At 38.4% G+C, this 24,095-nt stretch overlaps 5 protein-coding genes across 15 annotated transcripts in view; 1 reads left to right on the plus strand and 4 right to left on the minus strand.

The window, feature by feature from the left end:
• Positions 1-230: 230 nt before the first annotated feature.
• LOC122418967 (MKI67 FHA domain-interacting nucleolar phosphoprotein) lies at positions 231-1,667 on the minus strand. The gene is made up of 4 exons (XM_043433152.1): positions 1,431-1,667; positions 1,133-1,330; positions 610-718; positions 231-498 (listed from the first exon to the last, which is right to left on the minus strand). The coding sequence occupies exons 1-4, from the start codon at positions 1,518-1,520 to the stop codon at positions 257-259; spliced, it is 639 nt and encodes a 212-aa protein (XP_043289087.1). The 5' UTR covers positions 1,521-1,667; the 3' UTR covers positions 231-256.
• A 96-nt stretch (positions 1,668-1,763) lies between these two features.
• LOC122418968 (COMM domain-containing protein 4) lies at positions 1,764-17,902 on the plus strand. Of its 5 annotated transcripts, none has more exons than XR_006262790.1 (9): positions 1,764-1,990; positions 13,037-13,088; positions 13,188-13,259; positions 13,422-13,487; positions 14,046-14,085; positions 14,179-14,382; positions 14,473-14,625; positions 14,949-15,065; positions 17,507-17,902. XR_006262790.1 is itself a non-coding variant. In XM_043433153.1 (8 exons), exons 2-8 carry the CDS (start codon positions 13,086-13,088, stop codon positions 14,984-14,986), a joined length of 576 nt encoding a protein of 191 aa, XP_043289088.1. In that variant the 5' UTR covers positions 1,764-1,990; positions 13,037-13,085; the 3' UTR covers positions 14,987-15,720. The 5 variants fall into 5 exon arrangements, 1 of the variants encoding a protein (XP_043289088.1); XR_006262792.1 differs by having other exon boundaries at positions 14,949-15,052; XR_006262789.1 differs by lacking the exon at positions 17,507-17,902 and adding an exon at positions 15,325-15,720.
• On the minus strand, positions 2,179-7,487 carry LOC122418965 (uncharacterized). Its single transcript, XM_043433149.1, has 5 exons — positions 7,389-7,487; positions 4,003-4,369; positions 3,721-3,910; positions 2,894-3,064; positions 2,179-2,811 (listed from the first exon to the last, which is right to left on the minus strand). The coding sequence occupies exons 2-5, from the start codon at positions 4,348-4,350 to the stop codon at positions 2,564-2,566; spliced, it is 957 nt and encodes a 318-aa protein (XP_043289084.1). The 5' UTR covers positions 4,351-4,369; positions 7,389-7,487; the 3' UTR covers positions 2,179-2,563.
• Positions 8,773-11,604, minus strand: LOC122418962 (uncharacterized). 2 transcript variants are annotated; one of them, XM_043433145.1, is made up of 4 exons: positions 11,411-11,604; positions 11,048-11,229; positions 10,521-10,728; positions 8,773-10,418 (listed from the first exon to the last, which is right to left on the minus strand). In XM_043433145.1, exons 1-4 carry the CDS (start codon positions 11,486-11,488, stop codon positions 9,684-9,686), a joined length of 1,203 nt encoding a protein of 400 aa, XP_043289080.1. In that variant the 5' UTR covers positions 11,489-11,604; the 3' UTR covers positions 8,773-9,683. The 2 variants fall into 2 exon arrangements, with proteins under 2 accessions (XP_043289080.1, XP_043289079.1); XM_043433144.1 differs by having other exon boundaries at positions 8,773-10,728.
• tinc (tincar) overlaps positions 15,062-24,095 on the minus strand; it is an 86,041-nt gene continuing 77,007 nt past the window's right edge. For 3 of the 6 annotated variants that reach the window (XM_043433137.1, XM_043433134.1, XM_043433136.1), the window contains 7 exons: positions 23,631-23,824; positions 22,528-23,030; positions 22,071-22,272; positions 21,301-21,433; positions 21,055-21,105; positions 19,978-20,187; positions 15,062-19,589 (listed from right to left, as the gene is read on the minus strand). In XM_043433137.1, the coding sequence (XP_043289072.1) occupies positions 18,414-19,589; positions 19,978-20,187; positions 21,055-21,105; positions 21,301-21,433; positions 22,071-22,272; positions 22,528-23,030; positions 23,631-23,824 (2,469 nt within the window). In that variant the 3' untranslated portion in view covers positions 15,062-18,413. The remainder of the gene's footprint in view (positions 19,590-19,977; positions 20,188-21,054; positions 21,106-21,300; positions 21,434-22,070; positions 22,273-22,527; positions 23,031-23,630; positions 23,825-24,095) is intronic. The other 3 variants (XM_043433138.1, XM_043433139.1, XM_043433140.1) reach the window with 3 other exon arrangements.

Below are 24,095 nucleotides of genomic sequence, written 5' to 3' on the forward strand. Positions count from 1 at the left end.
ATCAAGATGAAAAAAATTAATGAAATCACGAAAGAAATTTGACTAACGTTCGAACGAATATTATCAAAATCATTGCATATTTTCTCAATATGGATGTATTGATGAAGCTACGAATACCAAAGAAAAAGCTGTAATAGATAAACTTTGCAAAAATAACGTTAAAAACGTGCAACAGTAGAAGATGGATTAAAAGATTGTCACCTGTTAAAAAATAAATAAAAGATGCGGAGTTTTAACAAAATAACGATGTGTAAATTTATTCTTTTTTCGGGCTTATGGGAAAGTTCAATTCAATTCCTTGTTTTTCTAGCTTATTGGAAATTTTGGTTAGTTTGGCATGTGATTTCTTAACAAATATCTCGTGTTTCTCCTTTGTTACCACAGCATTCAATTTCTTGATTTCTTTCATTCTGCTGAATTTTTTGGGATAATGTTCTTTCGTCCATCTCGTTTTCGTGAAAAATCCGTTGTGTTGTTTTTCCGGTGGAATGCACGTTGCTGCAACAATTGAATTCCATATAATTACATCTTTTTATCAAACAGATTAATCTCATCTAAAACTGTTCATTATTTTCTAAATAGTCGTTCCAAAGTTCCTCGCGGTCTTACCTTTTAATAGTCTTCCACACATCAGATAATTGTTCATCGTCTCTGCAGCAATTTTTGCAACCTCAGGATTTAAAAATTCAACGTACCCATAACCACGGCTTTTCCCAGTCTGAAAATAAAAAAGATATTTCATAGTTTTTCTTAAAAGTAAGCACAAGTACAATCCGTAAAAATAGCTATGCTCATGGCTGTATTTTTGCACAAAACTCTAATGACAAGATTGTTTTAAGGATAGAGAAATTCTAAATCCTTTCAACTTCCTCTGAAATTTACAATCAACGTTCATTGATCTTCTCACACTTCGAGAATATATCTTTTGATATTGACATCTATGATACCAGGACTCCAAATCGGCTAATTCTGTTATAATTCAGTTTTTTTATATGATTTGTAACAAAAAAATAAATATAGATAATCCCTGTACAGAAAGTTTCGTATACAACCAATTCAGTGATAGCAAAAAAAGTTTTGGCGTAAAAAGCAGAGAATGCGTGGATATTTTTTAGAATTTTATTTTACTCACCTCTTTCGATCTAGCTAGTCTGACTCGTACGACCCGACCAAATTGTTTAAAGTATTCCTTCATCTGATCCTCATAAAAACCATGAGGAATATGTCCAATATAAACTATACCACGATTAAGGTCGACCTGGTCACGATTTTTGTTTTTTCTCTTATTGATTTTTGAAACTTTTTTGACTCTGGCTTCTTTGTTTTTTGTCTGTGGATAAAATTTGTTGAATGATTATAGAAAACGAGGGCTAAACACTCTGAACACGCGTTTAATGACGTTGAAGGTTATGTTCACACGTTTTGCTTACCTCGAGTCTTTTTTTGACGTTTTTCACTGCCTTGTTCAGAGTCGAACGTCCCTCCTTTGGGAGTTCTTTCTTATTTATTTTAACTTTCATCGTTATTGTTAGATCACTGTTAAAACTTCGTAATTGTTCAAAAGAGTACTTTGTTTTTAAGAAACAACGAAAACGCGGTCAGAATTTGAAGGAAGTCGGACGGAGACCCAACGACAATTATAAGCGAAGGAAAGAGAGCAAAGGGCCCCGACTTTCCGGCTAGATTTCGAACACAGCGCGTGCTGTTTTTGTTTTGGCCAATGTTGGAAGTTGAAAGGTGTTGTTCTACTCGGTCGGATATACAGATTCTTTTCAACTGCGCTTCAAATGTCCTGTGAGCCGCTTTGTGCTGCCACATGTACTCGCGTGAAAACAAAACGATATAAAATGCCGAAAATCGGTCAATTTAATCTGTCAAAAGGTTATTTTTTCGTCCATTCAACATGTTTTCCTCAGTAATTTTCATAACATAACCTCAGAACTCCACATAATTTTGTTGTTACGTTCATATATAAGGAATTACTTTGAAGGTAAGTTATTGACATATCGAAAATCATTTTCACATATCGTCCAATTGTTTTATATTGAAAGTTGATTTCTTCTTAAACTGCATTGAATATAACCAGAAAGACACAACACCGGATTTTTTATATATATTGTTTAATAATTTAACAAAAATCATCGGAATATAAGGAGATAAATTTCGTTACATATGAAAAATGGTTTTAAACATATATTTAGACGAACAATAAATATTCAGAAGTTTCATTTACGATTTGCAGCTATACAGTTTTCAGGTCTATACTTTCTATTACTATCATTAAGATTTCATAGCCAACTGAATCAAAACTGATGAAACAGGGTTTTGAATCATCTTTCAAACGAGCTCATTAGTCAATTCTCATGCGAAGCAAAGAAAATCTTATATTTGGGTTTTTTTATGGAGTAAGAACAGGATGGAAAGTGAAATGGAATTTGTCAGGCAAAATTAGCGATTAAGTGCTAATTTCTTGTTTACTTCGGTGAGGTCGAATGCGGGCCAGCACTGACTTCATTATCGATGGGGATTATTCTAAATGTTGTCAGCCATTTATTTGATAGATCTATGGAAAAATTTGTCCTGATTTACGAAATATAAGTGAAACACTAGGTGTTTGTGGATCATCGTCGCTGAATTGTAATTCGCTCGTTCTCTTTCCACCCCAGGGCTCAAACGGTACTCTTGCAAAATGGTCTTGGACTGTACTTCCTGATGTGGTAATTGGACTGCTTCCAACAAGCTTGAGAGATCCGCGTTTTCCCTCAGCCTCATTGTTGATCAATTTATCGAAGCTTCTTGATTGATCTCTGTCTAAATAAAGTGTAAAATAATAATGTAGTATGAATAACAGCTCGGATATAGGCAAATAAAACATCAAATTACACCAACTCACAATTGCTGAAGTTGTCCATATCGGATCTTTCCTTTTGTAATGGATCTTCCAAGTCATAAGAATGTTTTGAAGTCTCTCCAAAACTCTGAGGAAACTCGTTGGATCGTCGCTTGCCACCCCAAGAATGGAAGATTGGTGATGGCTTTCGGGGCTCGCGTTCTCCCATCATATCTGCAGATAATAACTCAAATCAAATATCCCATTTTAAAATATACTTGCACCAAAATATTCCAATGTCATAATACTATGCTTATTAGGTTTTCCCCAGTTACTAGTCATGCATCAATAGTCAGCAATGTACAGGTGAAAATAGATTGAAGGTGTCAAGGTATCATTCGCATTAATTTCAGCCACAAGATGTATTAACACGCTGAGAACCGGTAGATGGTTGGCACCTCGTTCTTCATCCACATTGAGAATGAAAATGTTGATTTAAAATAAATTAATGACATTTTTCCTCACATGGTGTTTCTGATAAGAGTTTCACTCATCGAACTGCACATTCTTAGAATGAATGTTTTATTGTTTTTTCATTTTTTTGTTTATTGGTTTCTATTCTTGACTCATAATGCGACGTTTTGTTGTTTCAATAAATTAACGTCACAGAACCTCCCGTGTCCATTCAGATATTCAGTCATAAACATGATTTTTGGTTCGACGATGTGTTATGACACGATGCGTGGTTTAAAACGGGTTCTCTTGGAAATATTTTCCAAACCGATGGATTAGGGACATTTGTACGTAGGAGAGTTATGGATTTAGGATTCATTTTAGTGGGAGCGGTGATCATTTGACTGAAAAAATAACGTGTGAGCGTGATTGTTTACCTTTTTCTTCGTTCCTTTTGTCATAGTCGGACTGAATACGGTCTGTTTCGGTGCTACGCTTACCGCCCCAACTGTTGAAAGGCACTCTGACGGGCCTCCGTATTTTTGTGATGGTTTTGTAACGGTCCATGTCTCGTTTACCGCCCCATGGGCTGAACGACGGATTTCGTCGAGTGTCCATGCGAATAGCCTGTTGCATAAGAGAGGTTTAATGTTTCTTCGATGTCCCATTTTTGTTTTAAAAATAAAAAAAAAAAGGAAAGCGTGAATGTTGGAACGCACTTGATCTTGTCGTTCCGGCCAATAGAGCAGCGTAGCCAACGATGCCGGTGCCTGTCGTAATTCCGACCTTCGCTCGTTTAAATTCATGCGAACGATCGATCGTTTAGGTTGACTCTTCAGGTTCGAATAATCTAGTAACGATTCGTTTTCCGGTTGTTGCTTTTCGCGCGGCTCATTCTCGTTTTCGTCGAGTCTCGTTAATTCCGATGTTGTTCCCCGTGAATTTCCCAAGCCTTCCAAAGACCTGTTTTCCTCCTCTCGCTCGCTCAAATAATAAGAATTTTCCTCGTTGATATTTGCGATCACCGCGCGACTCAGAAGTATCGTCATCCCGACGAATTTCCACATATTCGAGTGTTTAAAGCCTCTGACAAAATCAACATTTCACACCGGATTAAAATTCATCAAATTTATCAATATTATTCATAAAAAGAGGATTAACTCGAAAGCCTCATAATGTAAGATTACTCGATTCTTTTTGCTACTGCTCTTTTTATTATTGCGTCGCGTTCCGATACAATATTAATTCCTCCCCCGATATAATGTAAATCTCGTCGGATAATGCATTCATCGAACGTGTTTGCAGCTTTCAGTCCCACTTCCCATAAATCCACCTCTCAAGAGTCATACAAAAGTGCATCACAGTCAACATTGTTGCCAATTTTTTCAAAAACGCATATCACAGTACAGTTTTTTATTTGATCACTAATTACGAATTATTCATTAAAGTAAATATTTTCAAAAGCATTGCAAACCATTAGTTTTCACCCGTTGAAGTGAGAGTCCATCAGCAACCTTTCGGTTATTCAAAAGCAGCGATTCACCGAGAGTATCGTTATCATTGTTTCACGCGTTTATTCGTTCAAACCGTTTTCTATAAGTACAAGAATACTGAAAACTTATGGAAAAAGAAATAAATTCTACTGGTTGACAACGACAGCTTTATCCGCTGTTACGATGTTCTTGTGGCCCTATTTGTCTCATATATTAAGAGATCAGAGTCGCTTCCACAAAGTCAATCATATTCTTTCCCGTCTTATTAATAGAAAAAAAAAACAAGCTAAATACCCGAGAGATTCAAATCTTCCTAGCCCGAGTACTCATTTTCTTTATCCGTGCTTGTTCCTTCGAGCGCGAAATGCGACGTTTCGCGAAGCGTAAACAAACATTGATCTCGTTCCGAGGTTATTGTGATGCTTTTTCACGGAATTCGTAACGTACTAAATAGACTTCCTCAGAAGAGACTTTTTCCTTAAATTTTTCACGTCAGTTTGTTCATTTTTCATTATGTTTTCTATGCGGCTTCGAACTCGTAAAAATGTCAAGTTGATTTGCCTATGATGTAATCGTAATAAATTGTTCATTCACAATATCCTGTTCCCAACGGAAAACATTCAAATTTTTCCTTTCGCCTGAAATATGTTTTCTACATAAAGGTTTGATTCGCTATAAAAAACGACATCGGGACGTCGGATTTGTTTTGGTGTTGTGTATTTTGATTTATTCATTTTTACATGTGTCTCGATTTTACTTCCCTCACTTCGTCCCCCGTTCCCGAATTCATGAAAACAAAACAAGTGTTTTAACGTAGTTATACGATGTGACAAAATTTATCTTTTGTGGCATGGAATGAGTCGATATTTATTTGCGAATAAATGAACAGGATACGCGCGTCTCATCGTCACTAAATTCGGCATGCTTCGTGTCGAAAGTTGTGGGTACTTTTTAGTGGATCCTCCTTGTCCGCGATCTTATGACCGTTTGAAAGATTGCGAATAAATTATTTATTGGCAACGTCACGAGTGACGCGTACCAATGTGCGCTTTAACAATTTTTTTACACCGAGGAGCCTTCTTCGAACAAAAAGAAACAAGAAAAAATATTCACTCGAGACTGTTGTTTGATTTTTTTAAATAATTTTTTGTCAGCTTTCGTGGTAGTTATTTTTCAATCGTCTCGGATCGTTTTCTTACCAGAATTGAATGTATATCGTTGCTGTCGAAGTCTCGTTTGGTCTTGTCATTTTTGTCTTCTTTTCTTTCTACGAGAACGGTTCAAAGTTGATAATCGATACTCGAGATTTCAATTCGATATTTCGAATAAATTATTTTTAAAATACACCATTTCCGGCTCGCTGGTTTCTTTGGATTTGCAGTTTTTGTACTGTCAAGCGTTTTGTAATTGCAAGCGCGAAAAGCAGCTGGTAACGGCCACGTTGCCGGACCAAAACTCGTATAAAGTACACTGATCAAATCCATGACTATCGATTAAATGAAAAAAAAAAAAAAAAAAAACAATACACAGAAGCAGTAAATGAACACGGAAATTTCCACAATTATGCGTATTTATATTCTCGTGGAAATGTTGAAATGTTGTTGGTGACAAGTCCTTGTGGATGAATGACCAAAACCACTGAATTTCTTTCTCTCTCCCTCTCTCGTTTTTTTCGTATGATTTTGTGCGACCAACCAATACGATTTATTTGCCTACCATACTTGAAAGTTGTTCCAATGAGATATTCGAATCTCAATTGCCCAATTTAATCGTTATTTCGTTGCACCAACATTCATCTGTTTGGCATCACCAAAGTTTCGTCCCGTTTCGACCAAAAACTTGTTTCAGCATTTCCGAATTGTTTTGCCTCAGCTCAAGTATATATATTTCTTTTCCGTATCCAACGAAACATTAGAGAAACAAGACTTTTTCCAGTCAGTCAATTTTTCTGTCAATGGGTCGAAGGTGTATTGAGAATCCGAAGCACTCGTCGTGCAACTCGGGTAAAAATTGTGTTCAGAATAACGTTAAGGAAGTTGAGGCATTAGAATGAAAATGATGTCACCGCTTTTAAACCGATTGCATCTTATAAAGTGAAGTGTAAAAAAAAATCAGTTAAATTTTCAGACAATTTAGGAGCGTCGTTGCTGAGAAAAATCAATAACAATTTGGGCCAAACAACGTGTAATCTTATGGAAGTCAAGACACATTCAGTGATATCTCCGTTAAAAATGATGCTAAAAATATGAAATTTTTTGGGCAATATGAGCAACGCTTGCTAAATAATGTCAATTTTTTTCAGATTTATTAGGAGATTTGCTGAGATTATATTAATAATAATCTGTTTCCCGTGCAGTTTTTTGAGGCTAGGATCGTCACCGTTCGTGTTTTCGACTGAGCTTTCACCAGTTTTTCGTCTTTTTTTCCCCAAATTTTCTTTAAAGTGTATGCAACATTGCCAAACTGTAAACTGGCCTAACTTTTGAAAGGTACAGGTCATCACTTTTGGGTAAAAAAATGACTGTACAGCCTCAACTTCCTTAAAATCGCTTGATGGGTAAAAAAGAAAAAAAAAATTGTTGAATAGGAGAAAAAAAATGGAAAATTCTTACCTCGAATTCTGTCGAAAAATCCCTCTGTTGATTACGAGATCTGGCGTACTTGTTGCAATGGGAGAGTACCGGATCTCGCCGGCTTTTTTATACACTCGAGACCAGTTGTCCCGGTCTCATCTCATTGGTTCAAAAATCGTGGACGACGGGGGCTGCTGAGACTTTTCCCAAGCGCCTAGGCGCGCAAGTCGTCGACGACAACGCTCATACACTATTACAAATCCATCTACCCCCGTGCATGCAAGAAAGCCGAAAGCTTCGCTCTCTCACTTTCTTTTCCTTTCTCTCTCTCTCTCGCTTTCTTCTCTCACTCGATTTTCATTCCGCGAAGCTCGCCCGCTCATTTTTTCCTGGCGTTCGCTTCCCATCTTCATTTTCACCCGGCTCTCCATCTTCATTTATCTCGTTATTGGCCAAAAATGATAACCACACAGAAGCCCGAAGTGTAAAAACACTTGGCGCGGAGGTAAACAGAGGCAAAAAATTACGACTCGAAAAGCCAAACGCCATTTGGGCTAATACCATTGTGTTCTTAACAAGCCTCGTAACAAGGTAACTTCATTCAGTTCCTCCTATCAACCTCACTCTCTTTATTCCAATATCGGCAAAAAAGCACCCTCCACTTCGAGAACGTACTTGAACAATTGAGGAAGAAAAACATTATGTTTTTATGAACGTCACAAAGAACGCAAAGACTTGAAACAAAAATGTACACATACGTGCAGTTTTTATTCGACTATTCAATCCGAGGCTCAGTAAGTTTTTACCCCGCTCAACGGACATACGAATATAATTAAAATTCGATTTCAAATAATCTTTCGATAACTTAATCAGGAGTCATACTATTTGTGAGTTAATTATTCCACTAGATTCGAGTGTGTCCTTGACCCTCAACGGTATTACGAACAGGCAACTGCTCAAGCTAACGAGATAGGGGTAGCATGTGCGGTAGCCAACGGAGCATTCTTTTTCGTCGTCGTCTTTCGAAAAGTGTAGTGTAAATCTTCGTCATAAACTCTTCTCTAACGTCAAGTCGAGTCACTTCTCGACCGGAGTCGTCCTTCTCAAACCCCATCACTTTTTCTCTCTCGACCTTTCTCTTCCTCCTCCACACATGCATTATACTTCCATGTGTTGCGTAATACAACAATTTTTCGTCAATCCCCCCACCGGACATTTATTCAAATAGGCGAAATTTCTATGTGGTTAAAGAAGAGTACTAAAAAAAGAGACGCGCGTGAATAAAATTTCGGTAGGAAATAAATTCGTGATGGACGAGATTCGACGTGGCTGCCATCGAAGAATGAATGGGCATGTGTTAAAAATACTCAACGAATTGACAAATGACCTGGAAACTTTGAGAAAAAATATATTTTTCTCCGCGTGATAAATCATTTGTTTATTAAATACTTTTCTTTCTTCCAATTCGTTGGAGTCGCACAAATTTCATATTAGCAGACAGGCAATGTACATTGAAAAATGGAAAATCAAAACATCACATTTCGAAGGCGACAGAGCATCTGTTTGGGGAACTAAAAACGCCGAAGTACTTTGACATTATACCGCGATCATGAATCCACTATTCGCGTTTGGTCTCTATTCCCAGCACGCTTATTTTTTTATCACTCTTTTTTCTATCGTAATTTTTTTCGCAGTGGCATACAGATAGAGAATAATTGTTTATTCTACCTTTTTTTACCGTTGTTGATAACAGTTTTGTTTTGTTTAACCGATTCGTGTAAAAGATTCCGTGCACGAAATCGTTTGGATTTTTTCGATATTGTACTCTCTCCACTCGATGACGTTACGGATCAATTTTTTCAATGACAGGGGGCATGCACATCGCTTGATAATATTGATGCAATTATGTTAAAAATCATAGTACAAAATATCGGAACTTTCTCACCGTTGCTAAGAATCTCATCGATTCTGTGTGTACTGAGATATGAAAAATTTGTTGATCGAACGCGAATGAAAAAAATGATTTTTCCATCGCTATATTCGGCTCGGTAAAGGTTTTGAAATAGATTCGAGACGGGACTGAAAAGTTTGTGAATATTCGAACGAGCTGTTGGTAGAACCGACGATACGGCGGCGCAGATCGTCAAACCAATGTTCGGGGAAAAAAAATGTTCGAATAAGTTGATTCGTTTATTTAACTCTCGAAATATATTTTGGTCATTCTAATATTTGAGGTACTAACACGCCTTGCGGCAAACTTCGGCTGTTCTTTTAATCCGATAAACAAACTTTTGATTTCTCAGTTTAAATAAATTGAAATAGTTAAGTAATTGCTTATGAATGTTGCACACCAATGGACAAATTCTTGTTGATTACTTTTGTGAATTCGTTCAACTGAGCAGTGTGATTGAATTCGTGTATCGTGCTGGGGGACCGTTTGCCACGTGAGAGATAAAAGGGATCGGCATCTTTTAACAGCTCTTCAACACCGCGACGATCTCTGAAGGGTTCGACCGGTGGTTCATTCGTTTCTAATCGTAGACGAGCGCAATCAGAGGCCGAGTTGGAGTCACAATTTTTCTTTGTTTTTCTCGACTTCCACGCGTCCAAGAATTCTTTTTTCATCTCAAAATTCACGAGAGCTGCCGAGTATTCGTCGTTCGATTCGGAACGCTGAATCCCCAAAGAATTTTTTTTACCTCGTGAAATGAAAAATGGCTCGTTGAGAATGTCCAATATGTCAGAATGTTTGTTCCTCGGATGTACATAAGAATTCTGACGACTTCTCTCGGTGAATCGCGAGGATACGAGACCACTCGCTCCGTTCCCGATCATATATTTTCGAAGATTTTCACTAAAAGTGTCGCGCTTTTTTCTCATGGAATAAGACGATTCTTGAAGCTCGTATCCCAAATCAGAACGAATTGGCAAATCAAACTCACTGACTCGTCCTCCTTCCGACTTTCCTTCCTTCGAAGCGTCCTCGTCCTTTGATATTTGCACAGATCTTCTACCTCGAGCCACGTAAAAAGGTTCTCCTTCGGAACTGCTCTCTTGGCTTCCGTCACCCTGACGATTTAACGCAATCATGATCCAGCCCGGCTCATCCACGTAAATAGGCTCCTGAATTTTCTGATCCTGCATCCCTATTTTTCCACAATGAGGCATTACCAATTTTCTCACTCCCAACGCTCCGTTTCTCGAGACTCTGGAATTATATTTCACTCCTGGAAACAACAACCATGGCACGACCGATCGCAGGGGATATACGTCAACGATGCAATTGTCCAATCTTGAAAATGAGCCGGTTAACCGATTTTCCGTCACCTCGGATTCCAGGCTTGAAGATTTTTCCGCGATTTTAATATTCAGTGGAGACCTGACGGAAAAAAACCCATTTTCCATGATTTATCTATTGCCAAACAGAAAACTGTCATTTTAATTGTAATTGTAAGAAAATTGTAGAGAATCGGAATGAAAGTCCGAGTGCTCCTTGAACTTTTACGTTTTTTCCGCCATCAATTTTCTTTGCCGTAGCAAAACGTAATTTTCTGAACGAAAAGCATGTAGCGTAGTCTTACAGAAACTGTAGCTCCGGCATGCGTGTTTTCACAAGTTCATAACGAGAGAGAAAAAAAAAACAATATTTTGTCACTTCGAAAAGTCGGCAGATACAAATAGGCGTGTTTGTATATTACTGAAGTAAGGAGGGTTCTTCGAGGATGGACGAAAATGAAATACGTTCGCGGTCCTCGTTGTTGTCTCCATCGTCAAAGTTTGAATGGGGTTCTGACTCCCAGTGGGTCATTCGTCGATCTCTTCTATTGCGTAATGACGTCTTGCCGAGTGTTGAAGAGGGTGGTTGAAAGTTCAGGCTGGTCTGTGTGCGAAAGAAAAGCAAGAGTCATTTTGTCCGTCATTATTAATGCAGGAGGATCGTTCGTCTTGTAGATTCGTCGTAATCCTCGGAATAGTTGTTGTATATACGAGCGTGTATTCGTGTAGGAAGAAATTCGTGAAATTGTGTGAAAGAATGGAAGCAGGACCTGCTTAATTCTCACCTTGGAATCTCCGAAAGTCGTGCTACCCATGGAAAAATGAATGAAACTCGAAACGAAGAAAAGCCATTTGATCAGCATCCTGGAGAGATCGCCAGGCGCAATACTGCTGCTCGTTACGATCTCGCGTGCACTTATTAAACGACGGTCGCGAGAACGTCCCGTTATCGTCGCTGGTCTTGATAAAACTGGCGAGTTTTCGCGATTCTCGCTTCTATTTATCCTTGCAGAGGAACCCCTTTAATAACAATATCAATGGCCATCGGTCTCTCGGGTCGTCACCGACTCTTCGGTTTCGCTTCGAAGATCTGACCGATTGCACTGGGAATTCGTTGAAGAAATTCCGCAGCAGGGTGACCCACCGCGCGGCTCGGCCTCGCGTCAATCTCGTGACCGACGTGTGTGCAAACATATTTTTCTTTTCTCTTATACTTTCTTTCGTATTAGCTTATTGTAACAACTGCAAGAAAAAGAAATACCCTTCGCGTGGGCTCCCTGGACGAACCATACTCAATTCATAACGTATTCATCTTTTCTCTAGTGATTTTTATTCTTCTGTGTTCACGTTAATAGCGAGGAAATCAGAAATTTATTGACTCGACAGGATCAATGACCGCGATGTCGTTCAATGAAAGTTCCTCAAAAAATGATTAAGAAAACAGGCAGAAATTGAGTGACAAAACTATTTGAGCCGATCCTTGAACATAACTTAAGGTATTTCTTTCGCATGACCGTATTTTTTGGTCGCGCAAATTGGGACACTTGAAAAGTTTCTGCTTCTGCCATTTTTGCAACTTCTACTCTTAATATCTTTTTTAAACATTCGATAACCCTTTATTTGTATCAGGAATTCAGAATTATTTAGTGTATGAATTATTGAATAGAAATTTCGTGATGATGCTCCCTTGTAAATTGCACGATTTTTCAAATTTTAATTCTTTATTGAATGTTCGATAACCTGACGTAAAATTTCGCCAATCTATGTACTTTTACATTACTGTAATTAAAAATCAGTTATTTGTAGAATATTCAGGTTCGTGAACGGAATACCTTAACAGACGTGAATTATTAAATAAACGCATAAATGATTGAAGTTTTATGTCGATATACTGATATCTCTTGATATCAGTATTTCTACGAAAATTATTCGGGGTAATCATGATTGAAAAATATGACCCAGTATCAATTGAACATTTTTATAAATAATGTCATTTTTAATTCTCATTGTCAGAATACTTCGTAAGAAATATTTCGAGTCTCATTTTGAATGTTCGGTCGACAGGACACGAACCACCCTAAATTCGAATAATCGAGGGACGGCTGCGTTCTCACTCGTCTATTACATGCTATTAAACACTCTATTGCCCGCGCAGCACTCCAACTTCTCTTGCAAGATTTCTGTTATCTCACATGAGACGTGAGCTTAAGTTACTCAATGACTCGAACATCCTGTTGAACCTCACCTTCGACGAGACACGAGTCGTAAACCCAAACGATCAACATTTGAATTTTTCGTTAAGTTTTCGTAGTAAAATTTCAAATTGGGCCTTCAAATCGTCGCTTAAAACTTTCGACTATGATTCGCGAAAATGTAATATTTCGTTTGTAAACGTTCCGTTTTTTTTTAAGGAAACTCTTTCTGGTCCAGTGAATCCGGCATCATTACAAACGTTCAAAAATGGTAAGCAGCTCAAAACTTCAGATCAACAACGTTCGCGGAATCTGTTGCCATAAAAACAAAAATAAAGCTAATTAATTTTTGTGAATAATGTACCCACAGCGCTTCAGATTTCTCGGCGATGGTGACTGTCCCGATTGGCTTCTGGCAGAAATCAACGCCTTGTCCCGAATGGTACGAGAACTCAAATAAAATTAAAAATTCTTCATCTTTCATCTCTTTTGTTAAAGAAAACTATTCAATCCTGTCTCGACAATGGTTTCGTTTCTTTTTCAACAAAGTAGGTGACAAAATTAAAAAAAAAAAAACATGAAAAAAAAGAATTATTGCTTGCAGACTTCTATCAAGATGAAGATATTGGCGCAGCTCGTTGCCAAGTCAATCACGGACCAAGAACTCGACGTGAGTATTGAAATTTTCCTTTCTCTGTGTATACCAACTGCATTATATGCCATATATTTCGAATTTGATGAAAATGAATAAGGAAAATGTTTCGTAAAATACAAAGCTGCAATGTCGAATGGACTTTGTAGTTGAAAAATAGAAAAAATAGTGAGCTTTGAAGGCGGTACATTACATTCATTCGTTTTGTGACCCCTGTGTCCTTTTTGTAATGGACTTTAAGTAAAAACCGACTTCTCGGAAAACCCACCTTACGCCTCCCGTGTGCACTGTCCTTGCGAAAAACTCTGTTTCACCAAAATTACGTTATGTAATCGAGGCAAGCACTATGCGGGCTAAATTTCATACGAAAGAGAAAATAAACTATATCAAAGAAATGTGCAAAAAGTGAATTTCAACCGCAGATTCTTGAAAGTTGAAGAAAAACGTTGCAACGAAGTGAGAGGTCAGGTTACGAAAAAATGCCGAAATGCCTACGAAAGTAATTACTGTTACTTCCGTCTATGCTCGAAATTCGTGAAAAATTCTTTTTCCTGTCATCTTGATTGTATTTTTTAGGAAGTGAGAGTGAAGAAGCTCACCCAGGACGCAAAACTAGGTATATTTTAACGTATTTTATTGATCATTCTAATTGAAATTGCAAAAAATCGTTCATAAATAACAAACCAAATGTTAAAAAAAAAAAAAAAAGAATCAGAGGATGCAAAAGCAATAGTAGCGGCCCTCGAATTGATTTTGACGTCGTCCGCTCGTTACGGAGTGACACCAGCTGATTTGAGCAACGAATTACAGCAGTTGGGACTTCCTCGTGAGCACAGTGCAGCTCTCGCTCGAATTCATACGGATGTTTCATCGAGGATTGTCAGCGAAGCTCTGATCCCACAGTCACTCAGACGTGAGATTGAGATCAAAGATTATTTTTTGTCGAGACTATCGAAAATTTTCATTAACTCAGCGAGGTTGTACGACTCGTATTTTTTTACAGGCAGCCGCGTATCTTCCGTCGAGATAAAACAGACCGGTGAAGATTTCAGTCCGTTTTGCAGGATTTCACTGAATTTGAAAAAGCTTGGATCCAGCAAGGAAGCCGAGGAGGTTATCGACGTAGCAAAAGATGATATCCCTGTTTTATTGGCAGGTGGGTTAGCATGTTGGAACAACGATTTTAACACATAGCGCTGCAGTATTTCCAGATTTTATATACAAAAATTTGACAGTCGAGAATTCTTATCAATTTTTTCAAATAATCGCGATCACAGGTATCTCAAATTTACGAATGATTGTTTATACGACTTTCTCCTAGGTGAAATCTAACATATTTAACGTTCTATCCATTGCCACTTCTTTTTGAAAAAATGGGTACAAAAATCCAACGAAACAGTTTTTTTCACGACCTCAGAATATTCGCATTGAAAATTTAACTGCAGAATCATGATTTTCCGTTGATGGTTCATATTTTAGAGTTGAAGAAAGTTCGGGCTATGATGGAAGGGATCTGATCGAAACAAGGAGACGACAGTCGATGCAACACCGAGCATCGTCCCCGAAAAATGTCATACTTCCATGTAAACCGATTGGGTATTTTCATTATTTTTATTATTATTTCCTGTTAAACGAATATACAAAGTTTACATTCAGTTCGGTAGCTGTATATAATATGGCTTGAATAATAATTATACGCTGTGACGATATAATAGTGCCGCTGTTACAACTGCGCATATTTCGACGTATCTTTACGCTCGCTCGATTTAGTCACAAAAGTCACCGTCCTATTTTCTTTCTTCGTTTTTTTTTTTTTTTTTTTTTAATTATTATTTCGTTTGCTCTATATATGCAGGGCGATGAAGTTTCGAGTCGAGCCGAAGCATAAGACAACCATGCCAGTTACAATGGAATAAATATCAAAGCTATAGTCTAATCAGTCTTTATACAATATTCGTACATTCGTTATTTCACGTTATTCATTGTATTTACAAAAAAAAGTGCTCGTGACGTTTGAATAACGTCGAGATGACTCGATCCAAGTGCCAGTTACAAATTTATACGAGCGCGAAGCGGAGAACTCTGGCATTGCATTACATCAATCGATCTCATCGCTTGTTTATTATCATCTTCTTCACCACTGTTTTCATTTCATCATTGTTGGGAACTCATTCCGAATACGGAACGGTTCTTATCTTGTAAGCGATTAACTTAAAAAAGAATAAATAAAAAATACATTTTTTTTCGTCGATCCAATCGATTTATCATTCTTTCAATTTTATTCGACCCTTTGATCGAATCATTTGACGATTTTCATTCTTTTAATCTTTCTCTTTTTCCATCTCTCTGTCTCTTCATCTTTGCCTTGTCAATCTCATGATTGTTCGCCGGTGTGGAGTCTCCCTTGGCTGTCAACTACAAATCTGTTCACGTCTAGTCGATCCTAAAAGTTTCGAGTACGAAAATTACGGTAGGATTTCTTCTCTAGACGGTAAAAAAATATTCTTGCACAAAGGGCATTAATTCGTGACATTAATTTTGTCGCATTGCTCTTTCAGTTCAGAACATCTACTGGTTTTTTTTTGCTTTCAAAATTCATTCGGTATTCGCTAAATTTTCAACATTAGCTGATCCCTCACAAAACATAATATTTCGTATAGATTCCGTTCAATTATTTCGATTTATTATAAATCGAAAATAGTGCAAGAACTCATAGCCGTCGTTTCAATTACTATGGAAGTTTTATCAGCACGAAATTTCTTAGGAAAATCAGCAGTGTCAAATAATTTCAGAAACAAATGAACAACAAGCCGAGTATAAATTGAAAAAATAAATGTGACAATAGCAAGAATGCACCGCGACATATCTCACTTTTTACTAATCTCGATTACACTCCCAGGCAAAGTAAATTTATCGAAAAAATGTGCACGTTTCGTATGTTACTTGTTTCTTTGTGTTTTTATCTTTTTTTTTTTCATAATAGATTTTGTTCACAATTACATTCACCATTCTATCGAACGTGAGCACTGACAACCTATTCTGTCTTCCTCTGACGTAGAGATTGTGGTCCTTTCACAACGATATGTACGATCGGTACGGGATTTATTCTTCTTTTTTTTTTTTTTTTTATCGTGGAAAAAATGCAAAAGTATGGCCTCTCCTCCCGTATCGATCGCGAACAAAAATATCTTTACGTATAATAATACCTGCCGTTTGTAATTATTGATTTGGTTATTAGTATCCGATCGTCCAAAGAGACTTCGAGAACAAGAGACTAAATCTCGCTCTCAGAATGTTCGTTGAAAGTCAATTGAGATCTCTTAAATCTGACGTGTAGCGCATTCTCGTATGATAAATAGCGTTTGATTGAAAAATTATCGAGGATGTTTTAAGTTGATAATCATTGAGTAAGTATCCAACAAAATAAAAATACGATCTAAATTAATCGATAATACAAATTGCTCAATTATACGCATGAAATGATTTCTCCGCTAGAACGTAATCAATATTCCTTTCGAATAGTATATAATAAATGCAAAAAATATATATCCCCAACGAACTTTCACTCGAACCTTACATATTTGAACGCGTTTTACGGCGACGATCGTGTGATACACTTTTTTGTTTTCCTCCGTTCATCAATTCTGAATTGATTTTCATTTGTTTTTTAAATTTTTTCTTATTTTTTTTTTTTTTTTTTTTTTTTTAAATTTCAATAATGCTAAATTCATACGTGTACGTATACTTGTAGGTATTCCTAGTCGACAATCATTGCTCTGTACGTTTATTCTCTTTTTTGTTTGTCTGTATTATATACGAAAATCGCGAGCTATTCGTTAGTTATATGTATTTTTCTTTCGCTGTTTTCTCAACGCAATTTCACTTTTTCCAGTAATACTCCTTCGCGGTTCGAATATCATTAATATTATTATTATCGTACCCGTTATTTTATTTAATCAGTGCGTTTTGCAATGCACTTACGCCCCCCTCAACAGCATTCCTCTCTGTTATTATTTGTCTGTTTTATTATTGATAAGGCGTATAAAAAAGTTGAAGATAAGCAGACGGGATGGCCACTGAAAGGAAGTTGCGGTTAATGGGACACGAGTATCAAGAAAATGCATGACTTTCACACTCCAATGAGATGAGTTTCGAAGCAGAAATGGATTCCCTTTCGAATAAATTATACAATGTTGAATCAAGTTATCATGCTCGATCATGTTAATCTATAATGTAAAATTCGCTTCGAGCTTGCTTCGACCAATATTATTTTGTTTACATTTTTCTTTGAAAATCAGTCGAAATTTTGCCAAAATATAGTTCAACTCATCACTCGATCTCACGCACCTAAAAATTTCGAGTTACGAGCTGAATTAAATTAAAAAATTCTAACCACAATATTCTCAATAAAGTTTAACCTTCATTCTTAGTTATTAAGTTGATACAAAATTGAGATCGATTCCTCTTCCATTCGCATGTTTCGTGAAAATTCTTTCACGACGTTTAACCCAGGATTCTTAGAGTTGCTTCTAACCACTTTTAACTACGCGTTTTAGCTCCTACTTTCGAAGGATACTATTTGTTTCGAAATTCTCTTTTATTTTTTTTGTAAAGAAACGTATTAAAAGCTGACTCTCGTGCTTCCTCGTTCGACTGCTTCCGATATCTCATTAGTGAGATATTACGAGGAAAGGCTGGAACGAAAAGGGTCAGTGATATGTTACAGCGGTGTTATATATCCGTTAATATTGCACCATTTCAACGATTAACGTTAACCTCCGTTGAGATTTGTGGCTGGTTTAGCACACTAGCACGTTTCCTCTGAATAACCATCTGCGATCGATATGAGGGAACAATAAACAACTGGAGGAGAATTCATTGTAAGGAGCAACGGAATGAGAATCATCCGCAAAAACTAACAGTGTCAATTGTCGATTGACGTTTTCAATGAGGCAGACAAGTATCGGAATCGCCGCTACTGGCCATGGAAAAATTGGCAGAATCGCGATCGTTGTGTCTAATTTGCATTGTCGGTGCAGCGAGTTTGTTTTGAAGTTGCTGGGGAAAGGTGTGATGTCCGGGAAGAGCCCATGGCTGTGAGTGCACTTGTACAGGGGGAAAACGTTTGACGAATGGATTCGTAGCCCCTGCTCCGTGAATGAGTCTTGTTCCATTGTGATGGGATGGTAGAGTAGTATGAGCAGGCAAATGAGCCGGATGGCTCGGCAATTGTGGTTGTGGTGGTGGTAGCGACTGCTGCTGTTGCTGTTGTTGTTGCTGAGGTTGCACGAAATTAGCGTGCCTCGTTACCGATCCGCAGCTGCCTCCGGTGGTCGGTGCTGCCATATTTTGGTTGCTGGTCATGCTGTGAGAGGCATGAGGAAGTGGCATGGTCGAGCAATGCGGATAAGTCACAACTGGTTGTGTCGGATAGTGCGGTAACGTGGCCGAAGAGGCTTGAATACCGCGAAGGTCGGTGCCTTCTGTGAATGAAGTCATTCTCATATTGGTAGAACGACTGAAGGGTTCTTCGTTCGGATTCAACGGATCGACTATTTTAGGCCTCGATAATCGTCTCCGTATGACGACGGTAGCTTCGTTGGGGTTCTCCAGGATAACAGCCGGACAACCAACTTGCGGTTTATCCAGGCCGTTCAACAGAGGCGTGTGATTAACGTACTGAGGAGAAAACGATTGGCTCGTACCCGGTCGAGAACTCGGCGAAGAAAACGTTGAGCCTGAAGTCGGAGGCTGAGTACCTCGTTGAAGCGAACAACTTCGCCATTGCGGTTCTTCCCTCGGCTCGACTACCGTCAAATCGTCCACGCTCGTCGCTCTTCTCTGCTGCTGCACTCCGCTGCTCTGACTCACGTTGCTCGTATTACTCGCGTTCGAATGAACGCCGCTCGATGTTTCGCTATTGCTACTCGCGTGACTGTGACTCGCTGAACTGCCGTTGCAACTCCCATAACCGGCTACACCGTTTCCAACACTCGCGACGACTCCGTTCACGACATCCAGAGGTGGCGATGCCGACGAATCTGAGCGCGGAGTCAATTCCTCGTGCGGCATTCCCGAATCAGCACGACGAAGACAACGCGGAGTGTGACCAACTACAGTCTGTAACATTCCCATCTCATTGTTAACTATGACAATGCAATAAATACAATTTCATACATTTCGACCCTTGGACCCTTACAACAGGATCGAAAACAACCCCCGAATTTCGTCGAAAATTCTCTTTGCTTTCTTCCAAAACCTTTTTTTTTTCGTTTTTGTCTTTCAATGTCAACATCATTTTATGTCAAAGAGACGATTCGGGTTGATTTTGATTCCTCTGCAAGGTTTTACGTTCATAAAAAAAAAAGAGTGTGAAGGTCCAGGGTGCCCAGTTTACTGGTTCAATTCTTCCATTCACTACCACCACTCTGCAGAAAAGCCAAACTTGCAGATAGTTGAAAGCGAAAGCGTTATTAAGAAATAAGCTGTTACCCCTGCGTGTTAGTACCTGAAGGTGATTAGCATTGGGAGGCCCAGTGATGGCTTGGCCAGGTTCGAGGTTCGTCGGGGTGGGGGGTGGCAACGGAAGAGGCTCCGTTTCAGGATCGGGCAAAGGTTCGGGCGTCAGAAGAGGTGACGGATCGCCCTCCGAGGGTTGGAGGTCGCGATTGCCGCTAGCGTAGTACGTCACCTGATCGTCGTTCACGCACTCCAGTAACTGTCAAATACAGAACCACAGTCGAACATGCAACGTTAGTCTTTCCCCCGGTAAACGCCGATGTTAATGAAAAAATAGACAAACCAATGAAAGAGATCAAATTTGTATTGAACTAAATTTCGAATTTTCCTATTGAAATATTTTTATTTTTTTCGATTACACTTTTTCTATGCTATCATCTAATGCTCTAATCTATTCTCGCGTGCGAAACAGTTATAATGCTTATGCAACGAATACCAGTACCAACAATATCACGACATATCGATCGAATCTTGCTCGCATAAAGAATCTTTCATTAGCATATTCAGTGTGTCGTCAATCACGGAGTGTAGAAATCATTACCCACATACGTAGGTTAATTTAATTTAGTTCGGTGGCCCATACTACTGGACATTTATATTGGAGCAACAGATTGGGTTTGATTCATCTTCTGTCAAGGTCCTCGAATCCTTCGACGCGAATAGTCTACGATTTCGTTCGTGGCGTTAATATTTTTGAATACTGTAGTCCACCAGTACGAAGGATAAAATAACGACTCGATTCGTATCTTTTTGAAAATTGTTGGAATGTTCTTAGATGAGCTTTATTATTTCTTATTCCGGGTCGATCTGTTTGTCCAATAATCTTGGGATATAACCTACGACGTCGAGGGTGGGGATAAATAAGTAGACGATTGTGTAAAAAAAAAAGTGTGGTATTGAGGTTGTGTTAGTAATTTCAGTATATGCTGTTACATTTAGAGGTAAATAAATAAATATATATGTATATACATATTAGAAACAGCGCACGCGTTGTTACATTGTCATCGATACAAGCTATTTAGATACTCGTAATCTCCATGGAGATATTCTTTCGTGTGTGTCTTACATGAGCGGTTTTCGAAACACCTTTCCTACGAGGCACGAGCCATCTTCCCCACTGTGTATCAAGCAAAAATCAACCGTCAAAAGAGAGCCCATTACAAGAAACGGAATTGAAAAGAAATAAAAAAAGGATGAGGACCAGAAAATGGTCGGAAGACACGTGGAAAATAAAGTCCCGAAAATGTTGACACCAAGAGAGTTGTGGAAATTTTGATTATTGAACTGAAATAAATAAATCTCGTTAACTGACCTTGTTCTCTTCCGAGGTCGTGTCGTCGGCTGGATCGAGGTCCGACATTAACGGTAATTCACGTAATGTTGCGTAATCCCCATCGTCGTCTGGCCCACCATCGGCAATCCCTCGTCTGGCTTTTCCCTTATTACTGAAATCAATAAATAATCACTTGTGAAAACAATTATTGTGTTCTTATTTATCTTTAATGACGTATCGTATATGTTAAGCCACGTTCTAACGTACAGTGTTTGATTCAATCGATTAAGAGAATCGATGACGCACCGTCACGACTCTCGTTGCGATGCTTTCCATTAATTACAAGCTTTTGTAAATCTCACAAAAATAAAATCTATCGTGAATATTTTTGTTACAAATGTTCAGCACTAATAACACTCTTAATTCTAATGACAGCAGGACGAAACGAAGTTTGAAAACAAAGAAAAAGAGAGGGAAAGAGGTAACGAAGAGACGGATTAGTCATTCTACGTGAGCTGTGGTAAAAATATACGAATGGTTTCGTGAACAACATTTTAACTCTTCGAATACATTCGCTTGACGAATGAACTTTGCCAAACACGCTGTTGGCATTGAGCGTTGGTCTGTGATTAGTTACAACAGGGTGGTAGAATCGTTCGAGCAGGAAATATGAAAATCGTCAAGCGAAAACAAAAGAAAAAATGAAGGGTTGCGTGTTTACAACAAAGATCAAACGTGCTTGTTTATACAATGGATGAAGAGATAGAGAGAGCCACAAAGACACCAAGAGGAGGGAGGAGGGTAGTTACCGCGAGCCTGACGTACTAGGCAGGTCGTTAAAGGTGACTTTCGGCTTGAGCTTTTTATTCAGCCAACCCTTGTCGTTGCTCGGTTGTCCTGATTGTCCGGTTGGAGATTGAGCGGGGGATGGTCGGAGCTTCGGTCGCAGCCAGTATATTTGCTCTTCGCCATCGGCCGTTGATTCGCCGTCGACGCAATCAACGTTACCACCTGCAATTCAGTAATGATCAAATTTCGGTTTTTAGGATCGGCCGATTTCGTTGAAAATTACGATGTCATCAGCACTGCCAAAAACACGTATTTTCATATTGGAGTTTATAATTTGATATATTTTTTTCAATGCTTCGAATGATCAGATTTACAGGAATTTTGGAAATGATCAATTTTTAGACGAATCTTGTGCACCGTTTATTCAATGTTTGGATAGAAGAATCGTATGAATATTACTGAAAAAAATGTAATTACCATTATTGCGTGCTTTTCTTTCCATGGCAGCTTTTTGAATAACACTCATGATAGCTTTTTTCGGTGAAGTATCGGCGATGGTGTAAGTCCGTCCATTACCAACGACGAGTAGCGGCGCACTGGCACCTTCGTCCTCGTCTCTCGAAGATATAAGATCGACATCAGTAACGAGTTTAACCGAACGTGCCGATCGTACAGTGGCACGTCCAATTGTAACGCGCAATTTAAACACCCATTTTTGCTTTATCGTGAGAAATATCCAGAGGACCAGCCATAAGAAGAGATGAATTATCGTTCCAACGATACAAGCGAATATTGCCCCGTCGAGACTGCCGCGATATACGACCGTGTAGTCGTAAAGCAGGGGCGCACTACAAATCGCTATGGCAAGGAAAACGCAAAGGGCTGCACAATGCGTGAAGTAACCCCAACCGCTACCATTCCGAGAATCCTTCGCCACAATTATTCGACGTTCGCGTTCTTGATTGAGAAAAGCTGCGAATCTACAAGAGAAAAAGAATCATGATATAAAAAATTTCTAAAAATGATCTGTTTAAACATATTTTTGTACGTTATGAGCGTAAAGCTAAAATTTTGAAATGTTGGATGAGGTTTTCATTTGAGCTGAAAGTTGAGCCTAGGACGACTCAATTGTCAAGGGTTTGCTCCCCAATATTTAAGTCGACTGTTATAACAGCATCATTAATAATTCAAACAATAATTCTGTTTATGGAGAGAGAGAGAGAGAGGAAGATCGTTTATTATTCCACGAGGGGAAAAAATCTAAAAATGACAGTACTATGGGAGTAAAATGCGTTCAAAGATATTCAAGTTAAATTTATTCAATGAGAATTCACGAAGATAGGAAGTGAACGGTGGATTCCCATTAAGACCGGAATACGCGACCCCTCCGTCCTCTCCTTATAAATTAGCAAGTAAAAGCACCGTGAGTCGAAGAATTTTTTCAAGCAGTCGGTGAACTTTCGTTTTTCGGATTGTTATGGGCTATCAAGCGGAATTAAATGTGATAAACGTTTTTAAATGGAATCCTCATGAAATGATCACGTGGAAATATTTCGTGTTCCAGTTCTTCATGAACTTACCTGCCATGAGCGTACAGATACATGACCATGCTCGAACACAGCACGAGAAGAGACGAAAGTGCAAAAAGGGCCAGTGTCACGTGTGGATTCAATAGAAAATAAGAGTCACCGAAGAAAGATGATATCGTTGAAGCTGTCGAGACTGTCCGGTGTCGAAGAAGAGGCAAAACTTTCAGCGGTCCTACCACTTGAATCTGTCAAACAGCAAAAGTTATCACGTCAATTAATTAAATCGTCAAAAAGTATATTATGATTCTTCAAAATGCTTCTGAAGTTATGTGTTGAATATCAATTAAAACAGCAATAACAAAATCATAAATCTAACATGAATTATGTGACAAAGGAATTTGAGTAAACGTACATTTTTTCAAATAAATTTTCAATGTCTTCAACTGTAATCATCGATTTTTTCCGAGTCTTTATTATAAATTCAGTCTTTTTGAATAAATTACCATCTGAATTTAT

Source organism: Venturia canescens, chromosome 1 (genome assembly GCF_019457755.1).
Source record: "Venturia canescens isolate UGA chromosome 1, ASM1945775v1, whole genome shotgun sequence".
Lineage (NCBI taxonomy): Eukaryota > Metazoa > Arthropoda > Insecta > Hymenoptera > Ichneumonidae > Venturia > Venturia canescens.